Source organism: Salmo salar, chromosome ssa01, assembly GCF_905237065.1.
Source record: "Salmo salar chromosome ssa01, Ssal_v3.1, whole genome shotgun sequence".
In the NCBI taxonomy this organism is placed as follows: Eukaryota; Metazoa; Chordata; class Actinopteri; order Salmoniformes; family Salmonidae; genus Salmo; species Salmo salar.
The window spans coordinates 38,773,597-38,792,427 of record NC_059442.1 but is presented as its reverse complement, the minus strand read 5'-3'; the positions used below and the strand labels follow the sequence as shown (position 1 = coordinate 38,792,427).

The following is an 18,831-nucleotide window of genomic DNA, read 5'->3' as shown; positions in this document are numbered from 1 at the left end:
CCCCCCTACGAGGCAGCAGCAGTGGTTTTCCGCTGGCCTGGCCTCTCTGTGCTCCCAGCAGCCCCTGATGGAGAATCCAGGCTGTCTGATTTCCCCTATGACTCAGGATAAATCTCTCAGCACTGTGGCTCTGCTCTGTGGTGTCAACACCTCTATTCCCCCCTCTCCTCTCTTTGTCCTTCCCTGTTCCCTTCCCCTGTGTCCGTGAACACCATATCAACCCTTATGCTGTCTTGTATTTCTAGTACCCCTCTCCTCTCCTCCTCCTCACACACATATCAACTCGTTTTAATGCGATAGAGAAGTCCGGTCGTAGGCCTGTCGTTTGTGGGTTCTGGGCCAGAGTTTTAAAAGGCAACATATTTTGCCATTTGAATCCAACAAATATACACAACAAACTCCTTTAGGCAGGGGGGAACAGAGGTAGAATGGAAAGAGAAACATTGGCGTGGGGTTCCAGTTCTACCTGCTGACTGCAGGGTGAGCTGTCCTGGGGAGGAGACGTGTCCCTGTCTGGGGTTGGGCTCTGTCCCAGTCCTGGTCACTGTCCTGTGTCCAGTTACTAGCCTCTCCCCTGCAGGATGCAGCCTGGGTCTCTGGCCTTCGCTGACCTCTCCCTCCTCCTCCCAGGACTCCTGGGGATTGGGGGGGGGGGACACAGCAGTCACAGCTCACTGAGCTTTTGCAAAACATTTGGCTATGGTCTGCCATTCTGAACATGACCCTGCACTGCAAGGGCTTAATGCCTTGGCTGTTTGCTTGCGAATCACAATATTTTTTTTTATTCCACGTCAGCATAAACCCATTATTTATGTACACTGTGCCAAAGCTTTTGCCTATATTGCATTTCATTGGATTTCCCTTGCATAAATGCTATGCACAAACACGATAAGGTCACCTTCCATTTTGGCATGCATTGACAAATGGGGTAAACCTGCCACCTAGAGGAATTATAATGTCACAACAGGACAAATAGCAGACAGGCATTCAATATAAGTAGAATCATGGACAGCAGTGACCACAGAAGGTTCCAGTATGTACAGAGCAGTGCAGTAGTCTGATAGTTACCTCCGGGTCAAGGCGTGTCTGCGTGATGACCCCCTGGTCCATCTTAGCCAATAGAGACAGGATGGGGTCGTGGTGGGCCGGGATGACAGGCCTCCTCACCTGACCCTCACTGGGAGGGTCGTAGTCCTGAGTGACACAGAAAATGTAACGATTAGCATGTATGCTATGTATGGGAGCCATTTGGACATTTGGAATAACAGCGTTATGCTAGTAAAAGAAAAGCAGTGGAGACTGTGCCACTCACCATGTCCTGAACCTCCTGCAGCGAGCTGGAGAAGCTGTTGACTAGATAGGGAACATAGAAGCCTTCCTCCTCAAAGGCTGGGTGGAAACAGAGGAAAAGGCATTGATGGGTTTGACATGATAATAGTCACACTATGATGACTATGGAGTTTACAATCTTAGGAACGGATGGCCTTTTGTAGACCACCCCGACGGCTGAGGAACCAGTCAAGACACTCCCAAATAAGCCCCAACACTGTGTGAGTGTGCGTGTGTTGAGCTGCGTTGTCTATCCATCTCACCTCGTGCTGCTGCCGCCTGGCTATAGCTGAGGAGCAGCTCTCCCTCTGAGATGTGTCTAGCAGCTGCGTCTGTCCCAGTGACTGTGGAACTACTGCTGCTGCTGGTACTCTCCTCCGACGACGACGAGGACGGGGGAGTGGAGGGGGTCTGAGGCCCAGGTGGGGGTGGTGGAGTAGGGGAGCGGGGAGACAGGGGCTGGGGGCTGGAGGTTACAGGTGGGACTGGAGGCACACTGACAGGCTCCTCCTCAGCCACTGACATCACTCTGTAGAAAGAGAGAAGAGGGAGGGAAGGAGGGAGGGAAAGAGGGAAAGAGGGAGAGAGAGAAAGAGAGAGAGAGGAGATATTAGTAGGATGGGTGGTACTCGGTCAGGTTAAAACCAATAACCATCTATGTTCCAGGCCTGTGTGTTATCTTTCTATGTTCTTTGTAACTCTAACTGCATTGTAATCTCCTGACAGCAGGGGGAGCTGTGGTACAATACAACCACACCAAGCAGTGCATCCTACACTCTCCACTATGTACCCTTAGTGTCTTCTGAGGGAGGTCCCCACGCAGTTCCACCATTCAGAAAGACAGACATTCAGTCAGACAAACGGACAGTAGAATCAGCAGACAGGCAGACTCACAGTGGCTTGTGCTTCTCCTGCTCCTCTACAGGGCTGTGGGGTTGCTCCTCAGCCAGGGGCAGCGATGCGTCTCCCCAGGGGCCGGCAGGGCCAGAGAGAGGGGACACCGCCAGGGGAGAGGGGTCTGGAGTGGTGACGGGGGTCACTATAGGCTCTGGGTCTGAGATCAAAGTGGAACAGAAATGTTCATTATCTCATTGGATAGGCTGGGGATCAATCTATCATGGATAAGCCCAAGTTTTTCCTGACCACGTGACCAGCACAAGAAAAACTTTAGGTCCTTGCTCATAACTAGGGCCCTGAGTTTTCCCTTATCAGGTCACATGATCATGAAAAGCTCTGGTCCCTAGTCATGGACCACTCAGAGCGTGCTTGTGTAATGGAGATACAGTAACTATGCTATCAGACCTGCAGGTGTGGAGGTGTGAGGCTCCTGAGGCTGGGGTTCTCTGGGTGACTGCTGGGGGGTCCCCTGCTCTGAAGCCTGTGGGGTGGCCAGGGGGGACAGGCCTCTGCTGGGGGGCCCAGGACTAACACTGGGCTCTGGGGTGGGCACTGGGGTTGGCACCAAGGGCTCCTACAACAGCACCACATTGTGGAAAGAAAGAATACAAATAAATTACTGTAGGAAAAGGAACAAATAACCCAGTGTAAATGTTAGATTAGAAATACTATTTTTTTGTTTGTTTATACAGTAAAGACTGATTGATTGATTGATTGATTGACTGTACACACTACCTCCTGTGGGGGAGGATCCTGAGGCCTGGCTGGTGCTACAGGTCTCTCCTGTCCCTCTCTCTGTCCCAGCATCAGGGCTATGGTCTCTGCCAGCGCCTCGTTCACATACTGTCTGATCAGCTCTGAGTCCACAGGAACACTGGCGTCCACAAACAGCTGTAGGCCCTCTCCACCCGCAGCCTCCACTGGAACCACAGATTCATTAGGGCACATTGTAGCACAGCGTTTTGCATCAGAAAACCAAAATCTGTGTTCTTATTGGACGGACACAAAGTTTCAAAACGGATTCTCACTACTGAACATCTACTACTCTGGTATACCCATTTTTGCATACTGGATCGTTGTAACAAAGCAATTAAAATTATAGTTCACATTCAATAGCTGGGTTTATATTGCACAAAATAGCCCCAGCAGTATTCCCCTCATTCTTCTGACTGTTCTGTCTAAAGGGAAGTAGCAGAGTCAGTGGAAAAAGTGCTGACAACCCTCCAGTGATCACAGAGTGGAGGCCTCATCTGCAAATGTGATACATCATTGATCTTTCTACTAGATGAGAGTGTGAGGCAACGTCCCAAATGGCACCCTATTACCTATATAGGGCACTGTAAAAGGGTGCACTACAAAGGGAACGGGGTGCCGTTTGGGAGACAACCTGAATCAATGGCCCGCTAACTTCGCTGCCACTGCCTCTCTTAAGTGTTCTGACTGCAATCCGTAGCAGCGCAGAAGAAGGAGAAGCCGAGCCGAGTAGATGAGAAAGAGCAATCAATGACTTAATGAGAAACTGTATTATCGTATTGGGGCTTTGACATGTCTTTTTCCTTCAGGACAGACAGCTCGAACTCAGAGAAACCATGAGGCATAACTTCAATGAGGCAAGTTCTCTCATCTCACCCCTGCGCCCCTCCCTACCTTCTACCTTCAGGCTATGCTCAGACCCTACACCCTAACCCCAGAATTCCGTTCTGCCACCTCAGGTCTCTTGGCCCTCCCACCACTACGGGATGGCAGCTCCCGCTCAGCCCAGTCCAAGTTCTTCTCTGTCCTGGCCCCCCAATGGAGGAACCAGCTTCCCCCTGAAGCCAATCCTCCTTCTCACCTTGACCCCCCCTCCCCCCCCCAAACAAAATAAACATTAAACAGCCCAGCAACATTGCTCCTGTTCAACACCAAAGGTCAGTCAGCTACTTGAACTAAGGGGATGATGTATAGTTCATCTACTCAGTTTAATGTCAGTCAATATCTCAGCATGCATACGGACCCATTTGAGCTCATTTTTTAAAAGCCACAAGGGACATTTTGGGATTCCTGAACATGAGGATTGTGGTCGGTGGCTTGACAAAGCCGTTGAGCTTGAAGTAGCGTTTCGCATGTCATCGGATGGTTAACAGCACTCACAATGCTACCACAGAGCCCCACTGACACAGTCCCTGTACCACAGAGCCCCACACAAATTCCCTGAGGAAAGTGGCTACCAGAATCTCCCAGGCCACAGCTATGCTGTAATGCTCTACCAGGACTAGACCTTTTGCAGTGAAAGGACCCAATTCTCACATAAGGCTTTTTCCGTGAGGGTTAAGGTCAGGGTTGGGATTAAAGGAATAATCCACTCAAAAACTATCTTTTGGTATTTTTGTTCATTAGTTCACTGCTGATACAGTCCCAAAATGTTTTGCACGTCAGCAATACGGTTTTCAAGATATAAGACTTTCAAAAAGCAAATTGTAACTTGCCACGCGGCAAGTTACAGTAAGGGTTAGCATGACCAAGTTAGCCACGTGGAACTAGTGCTGTAAGGGAGTCAGGTTAAGGGTTATCATGCGGTTAAGGTATACTATGTAACCAGTCCCAGTTCTCACCGATGTCAGAGGTAACACTGTCCTCTGGCTCGGAGTGGGAGGGGCTCTGGTTCTGGGCGGGGTCAGCTAGAGGGGGTTGGTACATCTCGGAGATCATTCTGGCCATCAGCTGCTGCTCCACCCTAAGCGAACAAACAAACCCGTTACTTCTAACTACCTCCCTTCATGTTGATCGTGAACTCTACATTGCCTGTTGGCATGAATTTGGTATTCCAAGTAGTACACCAGTAGGGATATTGGAATGTGGCTTGTGTATTCTGCAATCAAAAAAAACGTGTTCAGCTTCACTGCGTAACATAATGCTATCCTCCTCACCAGTCAACCAGCCTGTTCTCCAGGGTCTCTCTGTGTTGGATGGAGCTGAGGACAGGGTCTGGGGGTGGCAGGGGCTCTGCAGGGTAGCAGGGGAACACAGGACCGTGGTACATAGCAGTAGGAGGAGAGGCCAGACCGTTCAGTTCTATAGGACCATCATGGAGCTCCTCCTCCTCCTCCTCCTCCTCTGGATCCTGATGGAAAAATACATTTTAATTGTAGGAAGAAGATGGGTGGGGAATGCTAGATGGATACACTAGTAGTAGGATTGGAGGCCTGAAAGGTCAGGACGAAAATGTGATTTGGGGTTTTAGATCCCTTGCTCTGGCTTTATGGTGTCCGTTTAGTACGTTTTGGTCACTGGTTTGCATTACTTGCAGATTCCTTGGCAGTAAAGACAGGGAAGGCTGCATCAAGCTGGCGCTTTTATCTCATTTCTAGTGGCGAGATGGCGAGAGAGAGAGAGAGAGAGAGAGAGAGAGAGAGAGAGAGAAAACGAGAGAGAAAACGAGAGAGAGAGAGAACGAGAGAGAGAAAATGAGAGAGAGAGAAAACGAGAGAGAGAGAGAGAGAGAGAGAGAGAGAGAGAGAGAGAACGAGAGAGAGAGAGAGCGAGAACGAGAGAGAGTGTGGTTTGCCTGCCAAAAGGAGACTGTTTGAAGTTTTCTGCTTGGTCAAAACATTGAAATAAAAAAATATCTAAATAGTGTTAGGGCTAAGGCGTTGAGGTGGGGACACTAGTAGCTGGCGTCTGTCTATACACAGTTGTGTAACACAACAGAGCCAGCCCATGTTTCATGATATCTCTTTTTTGACTGGATGCATTGTTTAGATGGGGTTTTAAAAACACAACTCTTTATTAGGTTGTTGGGAAACGTTAAAGAGTGATTGCAGGGAAAGATCGCAATTTTAAAAAGAGCTTAATTATGGGCAATGGTTCCAGATCACATTAAAACTTTTACAGCTTTAACTTTTTTGGAAATGTGTGCATTACTTATTGGAACTATCTCTCTGATCCAAATGACCACAATTTGAAACAATGAGAGGGAGGACTGAGTAACCCAGACAGTGATTCAGCAGCAGGCAGCAACTGAACCCTACTAATACATCCCAAATGGCACCATATTCACTATGTAGTGCCCTACTTTTGCCATTTGGAACACCATATTCTACCAAATGTAAAACTCCCTCTCCTAACATTATTTCCATTGCATATCAAATCCACACAAAGCTACATTTCAAATTGGCCTTGTTTGAGAATGTAGTTCACTTCCCGACCAAAAGAGGGCACTGTGGAACCATAGAGATGTTCTTCAATTCAAACCCCCTTTTAATTCCAATACCTTTCTTTCTCTTTCTTTCCTTTCTGACAGCTATGGAGCCTGTTGTTCTCCTAAGCCTCCTTACACAATCATGACAACAGGAGCATTTCTATGTTAACAAACTATTTGCCCTTGTGTGACTGCGAGGAACCTGCCTTAATGGCCCGATTTGCGTCAGTGCTGCTTTGGCTGCTTGTTAGCGGTGAATATGGAAAGCGTATGGTTTGTGTGGATTTTCTGATTGAGGGGATGTAGGTTTACATAATACACAAATTCCTAGCGAAGCCACGGTGGAGGGCTGCTGGAGAAAGACAGTGCATCAAACAAAGAGAAAACGTACAACAGCTGCTATTACAATAGAAGGTGAAAAAAGGTAGGCCTATTATTGACGAGATTGTAATTAAATTGACATCCATTTATGATGACTTGAATTTTTAAAACATTTTATGCGTGGAAGTGAGGAGAAATTCAAAGCTCTGTGGCACTGCTCTGAATATCGCTCTTATTGGCATGCAAAGGTGACACACTGTATGAAAATCAAATGAATAAAATAATCTATTCCTTTTGCAATATTTCAATCAGCCTTCCAAGGAGGTGAACGTCAAGGAAGAAGGAAGGGGTTAAAAGTGTTGGAAGCAGCAGACCTGATTTCTAGATGCCCTTGAGCTGGTGACTCAGATGCCACATGCTTCCCACACACACACAGGACTGGGCACGCACAGACACAGACGGGCAAAACGGACTTTCAAATGGTCTCTACCTGGGCAATGTCAGCAACCTCCAGGAAATGTGTTCCGGGGAAAACGCTCTGCTCCTCATCGTCCCTCTCTTCATCATGCGTCCCCTCCACACTCTGCAATAAGAGGACGGATAGATCATAGTCCTTATTTAACCCGTCTAACTATTGGGTTCCCCCCAGCTATGGCAGACCTGCTGTTCATGCTAGACAATGACAAGTGCCTGGAAAACCATTTATTATCGATAGGGTTGTTGTGACATTCTAAGATTTGTGTACGGCTATTGACCGTAAACAATAAACAACAACACCCTGGGAGAGAGAGACAATTATGAAGCGCGTTCAACTTATCCTGCTTTCCATTCATAAAGTACAACCCAATCAATCCAACGCAAAATCTGCGGTAGCCTCTCGCTGAGTCCCGCCCGTCCAAATATTGAATCTATGATAGGAAAAATACAACTGTTCTTCAAGCTCAGTGATTTCTTTCGGCGTGATTGCAGGAGGTACCAATGCGAGTACCATTCAGCAGTGTTGTTGATTATTCCCTTCATACAGTGCATTCACCCCATGTAGTGTGGTCTCCGAGAGGGCCATGAATCAAGTTGGAAGGTTTATTACATTAGTTCAATGAGCTAACCGTGGCTCAGACTGAAACCAGTGTTTGGCACCGGCTTTATTCACATACTGTCCCACACAGTACAGGATTACAGGAGAGCGAAGCCTCCGTATTCAGCAGAAAACACACTGCTATGACTGATTGAGAGGCCTGTGATACATGGGACATATGCACTGGTTGCTGTAGTAAACACACACAAAAACCTGCTTGGTTCAAATACTTGATTCATTTCCCATTGACTCCCTTTGCAGCACGCCAGTAATATACGGAGTAATAGACAGTTTTCATTTAACAGACTGACACCATTTGATTGACAGGTGCTATTAGGCTACCGGGTAAGGAATTTGGTCATTAAAAGGAATACCATTGTGCTAATGAGTGTTCACTGCTGAGTTTGTTCGTTACCAGTGCAACTATTTGTTTGCTGGGTGGTATTGGGCCGTCTGGGCGGTATTGGGCCGTCTGTGGCGGTAGGTGAGTGAGTGTAAGAGAACTGAGAGCTGCGGTGTTTGTTGTTGTGGACTGCGGATAAAGCTCCAGGACTTGGAGGGCAAAGTGTTGCAGAGAGAGAGGCACAGAACCACACCAACACATTATCATTCCACTCAGTCAGCACGGGGGGGGGGGGGTGGACCGGACAGATGGACCGGACAGATCAGGCCAATAGTGGCCAGGTGATGCACTAGTACCTCAGTGAGACAGAGGAAGAAAATGGCCACCCACACTTAAAACACTCTTCCCTGCTCAGTAGCTAGACTTCATAGAAAATGAACAAACACAGGTCTACAATGTTCTAAACGAAACTGATAACCAAAGAACAGCAGAGCGGATCGGACATTTTTTATCTCTCGAAAGTAGCCCTCAAGACAGTGTGGAATGCTAGAATATCAAGTACATAGCAAGACATGACTCAACTGAAGGAGTGCTTATGACAAAGACATTACTGCCAGGACGGTGATAGGAATGAGAACACATTTAGACCACCAGCGAAAACTGGATAGCCGACTCCAGGAACCTTCAGCAATTCTGGGACATAACCAAAGCTGCAATCAGCATAACTGGTATGTGACAAGCAGTATTATGAGGAGGAGGAAGGATGCTCACTGCAGCAGTCAGGCATCAGCCATACCTCTAGAGCACTGCTTTGTCCTTGCATCGACTGACTCCCACTGCAAGCACAGAGATTGATAACCCACATCCGTTGCCAGGCAACCATATGTGCCTGCCTGACTGGAGCGCAGTTGAATTTGTAAGAGAGAGAGAGAGAGTGAGTGGCTGGGGCCTTTAAGTGTGAGCAGCACTGCAGCCTGGCAGGCTCCACCACAGTCTTGTCAGAGGTGGCTGCTGAGGGGAGGACGCCTCATAATAATGGCTGGAACGGAGTGAATAGAATGGCATCAAAGACCAGGAAACCATGTGATGGATACCGTTCCACTCTTTCTGCTCCAGTCATTACCACAAGCCTGTCCTCCCCAATTAAGTTGCCACCAACCTCCTGTGAGTCTTATTAATCATTCACTTCCACACACACACTCACGATGGAAATATTTGCGTGGGAGCAAAACACACACATGCACACACACACACACACATCTCATTGCAAAACAAATGTGCTGTGCTGCATGAAGAGAAGAAAACTCTCTATTATAAGCCATCAGAAGCCCCCGCGGTCTGGAGCAGGGCCAAGCTCAGAGGGCCAAACTGCCATCTATAGCCAGTGAATGGTCTGCCACAAGCTGCTATATGAGAGACATTATAGACCCTCTTCCCACAACACCATCACAGCCAGTTCAGCATGGAGACATTACTGAGGAAGGCTAGCGTCGTCATGAATCAAACAGTCTGGGAGAGACTGGCACCCTATTCCCTATATAGTGCATAGGGCTCTGATCAAAAGTGGAGCTCTATATAGGGAATAGGGTGCCATTTGCGATGCATCCTGAAGAAAACGTTAGCAGGCAAGAAACACTGGCATCACGGCAGACACGGATAACCCCCAGCCCTGGGACCACTCCCTCCTTTCTCTCCCCATACGGATACTGTTACACCTCTCACTCAATGCTCCTTTTCTACCCCAGTCTGTGGACTCAGCAAGAAGGGAGTCCCGGTCTGGGGGCAAGCGGGGGGGTCTTTTGTCCCGGGGAGTGTGGAAAGGAAAGGCCTTGGGGGGACGACTGAGTGCAGTCCTGGCTAAGTGCAGTCCTGGCTAAGTGCAGTCCTGGCTAAGTGCAGTCCTGGCTAAGTGCAGTCCTGGCTGCACACCGTAGGACAACCACACGTTTCACTGGCCTGGTCTAGATGCTGATTGATGGATGTTTTTGAGGCTGAGCCCATTACAGAATAATGTTACATTATGTTACTGCATAATACTGGGCCTTCACGCAGCTGGCTAGGGGGTGGGTGGGGGGAGACAAGTACGTCACATTTCTCATTGGTTGTTACTGTACCTGAATGTCTGGAGGAGGAACAGCAGCAAGGGGAGGTGGTGGAGAGGGAGCAGGGCTCTGGCTGGGGGTTGGAGTTGGCGTGTGGGGTTCGATATTCACACTGGGCTGAACCTGTTGCATTCAGAGAGATTTCAGATGCATGATTCAAATATAGACTACACAGTCCACACAACGACGCCATTACATTTGGGATGATTGTCCACAACCAGGCAGATATCGAGGCTGACCGATGAGGCTGAGCCTTACTTGCACTTGGAGCTGTGGTTGTCTTCTCCTCGGGCCAGACGTCACCTCCGGCACGGCCACGGTGGGTTTGCGGGGGGCAGGGGCCCGTCTGGGTGGGGAGGGGGGCATGGAGGTGGTCACCGGCCAGTCACTGATGAGGACACGGGAGGGCTGGGGGGCCAATCCATCCACTCTGGGCTGGCCTGGAGGTAGAGGGAGACGTCAAATACGGACTCAATTAGACACACAAGACCCAGAGGCAGCAGACACCAACATCAAACTAAACAGTATGCTGAAGTGGTACTTCCTGCTAAGTGTCTAGGCAATACTGTTAAACACTGGTGGTTGGTGATATCATGGCACTGAGTTACCGTCAACAAAAAGTCACCAAGGGAAAAAAACAGTTGTTTGTTGTTTCAAGCACTAGCATATGGTGATACATGCAAGGGGAGGCTATATCGCAGCTAGATGCACTTAAGAAGAGAGAGGGGTACGTCTCTCTCTCCCTCTCTCTCTCTGGTTCTCCTCCACTCTCTGTCTCTTCCGTCCAGCTCATAGAGTACATCCCTTTGGTGCAGAGCAGATAATATCTCAACCGTATTTACACAACACGGGGGTAGTGAACAGTGAAGAGCATTACGTGCTGGGCGTGCTAAGAGGAGAGCTGCTCTCCTCCCATGGCTGGCTCGCTCCGCCTGTGGAAAGCACCAAACGCCAAGCACAGTGAGCACACCTGGCTCTTATTTCTCCCGAGCTGCTGTTCAGTTTAGTTTGTGGGAAGAGGAGGGCTGTAAACGACATCCTAAATAATAACTCTCACGCATCACTCTTTTGTCCTCCGCACATCTGCCAACCTTGGACGCTGCCCACTGGACACGCTCCGCTCGGCGCTCGCAAAGATTGCTGAGGAGGAGTATGGGAAAACTAGCTAGCTAAATAAGTTCAGACAGAGTGTAGTTTGGTTGTATAATTTGTTATTGGACTCGCTGGTGAAGGCTTCTGTTGATGAGTTAACTCCTATTAAGAGACACGTGGCCATGCAGCCCAGCCCTAAAACACCCCCCCCCCCCCACCCCAACCACCACCACTACCACCCTGTAATATAACACACAGGATTACATTAACGTAAAGCTGCTCAGAGCACAGCGGACTACAGAAAGCTGTTTATCCCGCTCTGAGCCCGTAGCTGGGGAAACATAAGCTTTATGATTTCCATAATTTGGCTGAAGGGCATCCAAAAAGGGTGACTTCTTTTTGCGTTAGTTCATTCAGAGCAAATGGCTCTGAGTCATTTGGAATGTGCGAGTACTTTTTATGGAAAACACGTGGGCAGGGGTGGTCGGTTGTGTAACTGCTGGCAGTATAGGAAAACCATCCCAGCTAATTTGCAGTCGTCCTCCTCGCCCAAAGACTGGTTGAATGTAAATAGAACTGGAAGGAGCACCAAGCCAAAATAGCAGATAATGAGACACAAGGAACAGATGAACTGACGCAGAATGTTTGTATTCAAACCCAGTGACCAACAACATGCACGAGATGAGAAACAAAGAAGTCAGTGTGTGGAGTGATTTTAGGGGAAGTGTGGTCTTGCTGCTGTACACTGATGCCCTACGGGGTTCACAAGCAAGACAAGCAGCACACAGATTCCAACGTGTCTGACCAACCACTCTGATAGAAGACTTGTCTCCAGCACAGCACATACACAATGGGATGAGGCTACTTATTTTACGCCTTGACTGCAAACCCCAGAAACTTCTTCTTGCACAACTTCCCAAAACCGGCTTGCAGTGGAGGGGAGGGCAACCTGCCCTGCAGTGTTAAGAGAGAGAGAGAGAGAGAGAGAGAGAGAGAGAGAGAGAGAGACCGAGAGAGGGGGGGGCAGTCAGTGAGCTAGCTGGCTGTCCTGAGCTGTGCCTCTGTGTGTCGGAGGGAGCGAGAGTGGGAGCGGGAGCATCTGCAGCAGATGAAAGGGCTGGCAGGCTCCTGGAGGCCTCCTCCCTCCCCGGGGATGCACAGCCAGAGAAGAAGAATTAGGCCAACTCTAATCTATACCCTCACAACGTGACACACTGTCTCTGACTAGCTAACACACACACTCAGACCGACTGCTCTGCTCTCCCAGTCCTAACCCCTTCCAGACATACTAAGTTACCATCCTCATCAGTTATTAATGGGAGCCAGAAACTTTCATCTCAGGCCTACTTATTTAGGAGTGGCAGAGTCTGGTCTAGAGGTAGTGCTGCAAAGTCCAGACCACACATGTCCTCTGCCTCTACTCTCGGTCTCCCTTTCTACCTTCCGACTGTCAGCAATAAAATCTATAAACAAAATCTGCTTAATGAGGATCCCTACAGGGTACTCTACTCTGACTGGCTGCGCTGGGTCTCACCGACGCAAAGAGTATTCAAATAATACACCTACACATGAAACAGGAAGTCCTGCATAGATATGGTGATGCCATAGATATAGAAACACTATTCGAAAGCTAATTGTGTTTAACCAGGGAGTTGCATGCAGTACACATGTATGATATTGATTCTATATATATATATATATATATATAGGAGGAGTATGGGAAAACTATATATATATGCTGCTATAGGAACATAATTGTCAGAATTAGCTACCCAGACTTATAGACTCAGATTATAGACTGCATAACAGCTAGAGAGCTTTACTACGGGACTGCATTACGATGCTGCGGTGGTAGGAATCAGGAAAACCCCCACGCAGACACACTGATAAATCAGCCTTTATTGTCCTTGAGAGGGAACCGTCAAGACACTCCCAAATAAGCCCCAACACTAACAAGCGTTTGTGTGTCCCACTAACACACGGGGATGAGTCTGTATTAGAGAGTAAAGGACCTTCTCCCTCTCTCTAACACAGTAATGAGAGAGACACTGCATTGCAGATGCTATTACCGGATTTCTTTTGTTCTCTCTGTCTGAAAAACCCCACCGGTACTTGAGGTCAACAAAGCAGACAGGAGACAAGAGACAAGAGACAAATGATCTCCCGCTGTTTGAACAAAAATATTTGATTTAATTCTATTTGATTCCATTTCGGATACGGCGCGTCATTAATTTTACTTGGCTGCTGGCCAATTACAGGTTATTACTGTCGCTCCTATCAGAAATGCCCATTTCGATTTTTGTGTGTGGAGGTGCTGAGGATATCATACATTTTTTAAACAAAAATAAAATAAACATATTTCTCAAAATAACGATATAAATTCAACGAATGTTAATAGAAGTTTAGGCGAGGTCATTATCATTCAAGAAAAGGAACATCCCATCATGTAAAATGTATAGAACTCGCTACGCCAAAAAGCTTTCAATAAGCAAAATGACTATTGCCTGAGAAAGCAGTCTATCAGATGCAGCCCCTCAAACAAATGAGAGAGCCAGGATCTACTTGTTGTTCATTCAAATAGAGGTTCGGAATTAGAAAAAGAGGGAGGGAAAAGAAGCTATAATTAAGCTTTAAACTGAGAAGCTTCATTGTAATACTAATTAAGGCCTTTAGATTCCTCGTCTCCCCTCAACATTACTTTGTGCCAGTGTGTGTTCGGTCTGTGTCACAATCCAGTGACCTTTCAGCTGAGAGAGGATGGAGACGAACAGAGTGACACACCATGCACTGATTCACCACACTCCTATAATAGGTCAGCCCGGGAACCATTTAATTGCAGTGAGGAGCTAGATGGCCTTTGAGGCACAGCCAACAAACAGTAGAGAAAGGGGTGAAAATAACACCGATGTCAACAACAGACTTGTGTTAGCTAGGTTCCACTGGGAAAATTGGAATTGGTGTCCAAGTCAGCACAGTAAGGGTCGGAACGGTGGTGTAAAATGGGTATATCAGCCCCAGGTAGAGTCCAGTCTCACCCAGCGGGATGGCCATGGGGATGAGGTACCCCTCCAGCGAGGTTCCAGGGTGGTACTGGGTTCCTCCACAGGTCGGGCTGAAGATGTACTGAGGTTCACTGGGTACGGCCGGGTACAGGGAAGAGGAGACTGACTGTCCGTGGGGGAGACTGGTCTGGGTCTTCGATGACTTCATCTTCACCCCTGGAGGGAGGGAGGTGAGAGAGGAGGGAGGGAGGGAGGTGTGAGAGGCGAAAGAGAGAGAGGAGAGAGCGTGTGATTAACTGGTAAAGAAAGAGACAGAGAGAACACGTCACATGAACAACTGTGGGAAGACATAAACCTGTTGAGATCTCTGGTGAGCCACTCACCTGTCTACCACTCACCACTTACACTCTCTACCACTCACCACTCACACTCTCTACCACTCTCCTCTCACCCTCTCTACCTCTCACCCTCTCTACCACTCACCACTCACACTCTCTACCACTCTCCTCTCACCCTCTCTACCTCTCACCCTCTCTACCACTCACCACTCACACTCTCTACCACTCTCCTCTCACCCTCTCTACCTCTCACCCTCTCTACCACTCACACTCTCTACCACTCTCCTCTCACCCTCTCTACCTCTCACCCTCTCTACCACTCACACTCTCTACCACTCACACTCTCTACCACTCTCTACCACTCACCCTCTCACTCTCACTCTCTACCACTCACCACTCACACTCTCTACCACTCACCACTCACACTCTCTACCACTCTCCTCTCACCCTCTCTACCTCTCACCCTCTCTACCACTCACCACTCACACTCTCTACCACTCTCCTCTCACCCTCTCTACCTCTCACCCTCTCACTCTCACTCTCTACCACTCACCTCTCACACTCTCTACCACTCACCTCTCACACACTCTACCACTCACACACTCTACCACTCACCTCTCACACTCTCTACCACTCACCTCTCACACTCTCTACCTCTCACACACTCTACCACTCACACACTCTACCACTCACACACTCTACCACTCACCTCTCACACTCTCTATCACTCTTGGCCGCGGGGCTTTGGACTTTGGGGAGGGAGAGTTGAATCGGAGATAGGGTCCTTTCTTCAGTGTCCTCCGATTGCCTTCGTACAGAGCCTTCCCATACAGTTTCACCAAATACTCCTCTCCATCCTGATTTGACTTCATCTCTCCACACTGACTCTGTAATAAGAATACACTATCAAATACTACTGTGTGTGTGTGTGTGTGTGTGTGTGTGTGTGTGTGTGTGTGTGTGTGTGTGTGTCTGTGGAACCGATGAAGCTACTTTCTGCACTTCAGTGCCACTGATTCTTGTACCGAGTGATGTTTTTCTCAGCCTCAAGCTATTTTCTGTTGGACATTAAACCTTATATCTGAAGTGCTGTCTTTGTGGCTTTTCCTTCCTGTGTTTGAGTAATAAAGAGAACAGCTAACAGGTTTGTACACAAAGTAACGGCCATGGATACTGCACTGACCTGTATAGAAGACCTGTATAACTGCATTCTCATATTTATTTTCTTCTTCTCTGCCATTTCACATGCTTTATTTCTTATGTATTTTACTAGCTTTATTGAGCACTGTTGGTAAAGAGCTGGCATGTTAAGCATGTCACTGACCTGTTTTACACCCGCTGTATATGTGACCCCAAAAAACTTGAAACTGAAAGTGGATAGAGCAGACACAGGGGTAAACTAAACTAAGCACTGTCCTGGTCGCTAGGTTCTGTATGTTGTTCTTGGGCTCATGGCAACGCAGTCGGCCATTAAGCAAAAAAAGGTATGCAACTTGGAGATAAGCAGGGTCGTTCTTTGTCTGGTTTAGGTGTTGTGCTTCTTATCAATGTGGGAGGAAACATATGGCCAGTTAGAAAACCTCATTTAGTTAAATCGACGTGGCGGAAGCTTCAGAAATGCAGTGTTTGTATCCAGATGGGAAGATTAGCAAGACATGCGACGGAGTGGTGTGAGCACTTTGTTGTTCGGTTCCTGTCGATAAGTCAGTCAACACTAAAATCAAAAATAGATTACATAAGTAAATACAGGGTTTCAGAAAAGCAAAGACAGAAAGTTGTGTTCAAAGAGACGGTACAGATACGGGCTGTGATGTCACGCTGCTAATTGTCTGTTGATGAGTGAAATGAAGGGGGTGTATGGTTCAGTGCTGTCAAAGGCTGAATTTAATGGGTTGAGCTGAGAGGCTGAGAGCTGGCAGGGCAGCAGTCGCCTTTGTCCGAAATGGCACCCTATTCCCTATATAGTGCCCTGGTCAAAAGTAGTGCACTATATAGGGAATAGAGAGTAGGTTCAGTGCTGTCATGTTGCTCACCACCTGTTGAGATGGAGATCGTCTCAGCCTCACATTGGGGCCAGTGGTGTGTTTGCGCTTGTTGTTCAGCTCCTCAGTGCTTTCCGTCTGTCCTCTGCCTGCTCTCTGACAGGGCTTACTTCCTGCTGTTCGAGGCCCACCAGTCTGAATCTTGCTCTTCACGTCATTAAGCCTGAAGGTGGTGGTGTCCTTCTTGGTCCCTCTGTCTTTCTGGAGCAACACGGCGGCAGCAGCAGAAGACTCTTTGACTTTGTCTTTAGCTCTCGTCTGAGCAACAAGGTCTTCTTTTGTAATATCAGCCTGCAAAAAACAACCAAGCAAAGGCGGATTTACTTGAGGACAGCATTTAGTGATCTATCTTGGGATAGTGATTTGTTCAGAAATGGTAATTGTCTTCTTCAGCTAAGACTGAAAGCTTTTCACAAAGACGATGGATTCAGATGCTACAGACAAGTAACAGACAACATCCAGCCGTGAGACACATTTGAACCCTATTCCCTTTACAAAGCACTACAAAAGTAGTGCACTATAGAGGGAATAGGGTGCCATTTAGGATGCTTTTTTTTTTTTACTATTCTCTACACTGTAGAATAGTGAAGACATCAAAATTACGAAACAACACATATGGAATCATGTAGTAACCAAAAAAGTGCTAAAACAAATCAAAATATATTTTAGATTTTAGATTCCTCAAAGTAGCCACCCTTTGCCTTGATGACATCTTTGCACACTCTTGGCATTCTCTCAACCAGCTTCACCTGGAATGCTTTTCCAACAGTCTTGAAAGTTCCCACATGCTGAGCACTTGTTGGCTGCTTTTCCTTCACTCTGAGGTCCAACTCATCTCAATTGGCGGAGTCAATCACCACCTTCCGGAGACACCTGAAACCCCACCTCTTTAAGGAATACCTAGGATAGGATAAAGTAATCCTTCTACCCCCCCCCTAAAAGATTTAGATGCACTATTGTAAAGTGGTTGTTCCACTGGATATCATAAGGTGAATGCACCATTTTGTAAGTCGCTCTGGATAAGAGCGTCTGCTAAATGACTTAAATGTAAATGTAAATGTAAAATTGGGTTGAGGTCGGGTGATTGTGGAGGCCAGGTCATCTGATGCAGCACTCCATCACTCTCCTTCTTGGTCAAATTGCCCTTACACAGCCTGGAGGTGTGTTGGGTTATTGTCCTGTTGAAAAACAAATGACAGTCCCACAAAGCGCAAACCAGATGGAATGGTGTATCACTGCAGAATGCTGTGGTAGACATGCTGGTTTAGCGTGCCTTGAATTCTAAACAGTGTTACCAGCAAAGCACCACCACACCATCACTCCTCCTCCATGCTTCACAGGAACCACACATGCGGAGATAATTCGTTCACCTACTCTGCCTCTCACAAAGACACTGCGGTTGGAACCAAAAGACAGATTTCCACCGATCTAATGTCCATTGCTTGTGTTTCTTGGCCTAAGCAAGTTCTCTTCTTCTTATTGGTGTCCTTCAGTAGTAGTTTCTTTGCAGCAATTTGACCATGAAGGCCTGATTTACACAGACTCCTCTGAACAGTTGATGTTGAGATGTGTCTGTTACGTGAACTCTGTGAAGCATTTATTTGGGCTGCAATTTCTGAGGCTGGTAACTCTAATGAACTTATCCTCTGCAGTAGAGGTAACTCTGGGTCTTCCTTTCCTGTGGCGGTCCTCATGAGAGCCAGTTTCATCATAGCTCATGATGGTTTTTGCGACTGCACTTGAAGAAGCTTCTTGAGATTTTCCGGATTGACTGACCTTCATGTCTTAAAGTAATGATGGACTGTCGTTTCTCTTTGCTTATTTGAGCTGTTCTTGCCATAATATGGACTTTTACCAAATAGGGCTATCTTCTGTATACCACCCCTACCTTATCACAACACAACTGATTGGCTCAAATGCATTAAGAAGGAAATACATTTCACAAATGTACTTTTAACAAGGCACACCTGTTAATTGAAATGCATTCCAGGTGACTACCTCATGAAGCTGGTTGAGAGAATGCCATGAGTGTCCAAAACTCTCATCAAGGCAAAGGGTGGCTACTTTGAAGAATCTCAAATATAAAATATATTTTGATTTGTTTAACACC

At 47.4% G+C, this 18,831-nt stretch overlaps 1 protein-coding gene across 2 annotated transcripts in view; it reads right to left on the bottom strand.

Annotated features, from left to right (window-relative positions):
* The window catches only part of kiaa0586 (KIAA0586 ortholog), a 114,562-nt gene that overhangs the window by 39,443 nt on the left and 56,288 nt on the right, over positions 1 to 18,831 (bottom strand). For both annotated transcript variants that reach the window (XM_014194643.2, XM_014194653.2), the window contains 15 exons: positions 16,713 to 17,012; positions 15,389 to 15,566; positions 14,375 to 14,557; positions 10,506 to 10,687; positions 10,260 to 10,370; positions 7,218 to 7,310; positions 5,136 to 5,329; positions 4,821 to 4,942; positions 2,962 to 3,146; positions 2,632 to 2,800; positions 2,224 to 2,383; positions 1,593 to 1,858; positions 1,313 to 1,389; positions 1,069 to 1,194; positions 467 to 635 (listed from right to left, as the gene is read on the bottom strand). In XM_014194643.2, coding sequence (XP_014050118.2) covers positions 467 to 635; positions 1,069 to 1,194; positions 1,313 to 1,389; positions 1,593 to 1,858; positions 2,224 to 2,383; positions 2,632 to 2,800; positions 2,962 to 3,146; positions 4,821 to 4,942; positions 5,136 to 5,329; positions 7,218 to 7,310; positions 10,260 to 10,370; positions 10,506 to 10,687; positions 14,375 to 14,557; positions 15,389 to 15,566; positions 16,713 to 17,012 — 2,515 coding nt within the window. The remainder of the gene's footprint in view (positions 1 to 466; positions 636 to 1,068; positions 1,195 to 1,312; positions 1,390 to 1,592; positions 1,859 to 2,223; positions 2,384 to 2,631; positions 2,801 to 2,961; positions 3,147 to 4,820; positions 4,943 to 5,135; positions 5,330 to 7,217; positions 7,311 to 10,259; positions 10,371 to 10,505; positions 10,688 to 14,374; positions 14,558 to 15,388; positions 15,567 to 16,712; positions 17,013 to 18,831) is intronic.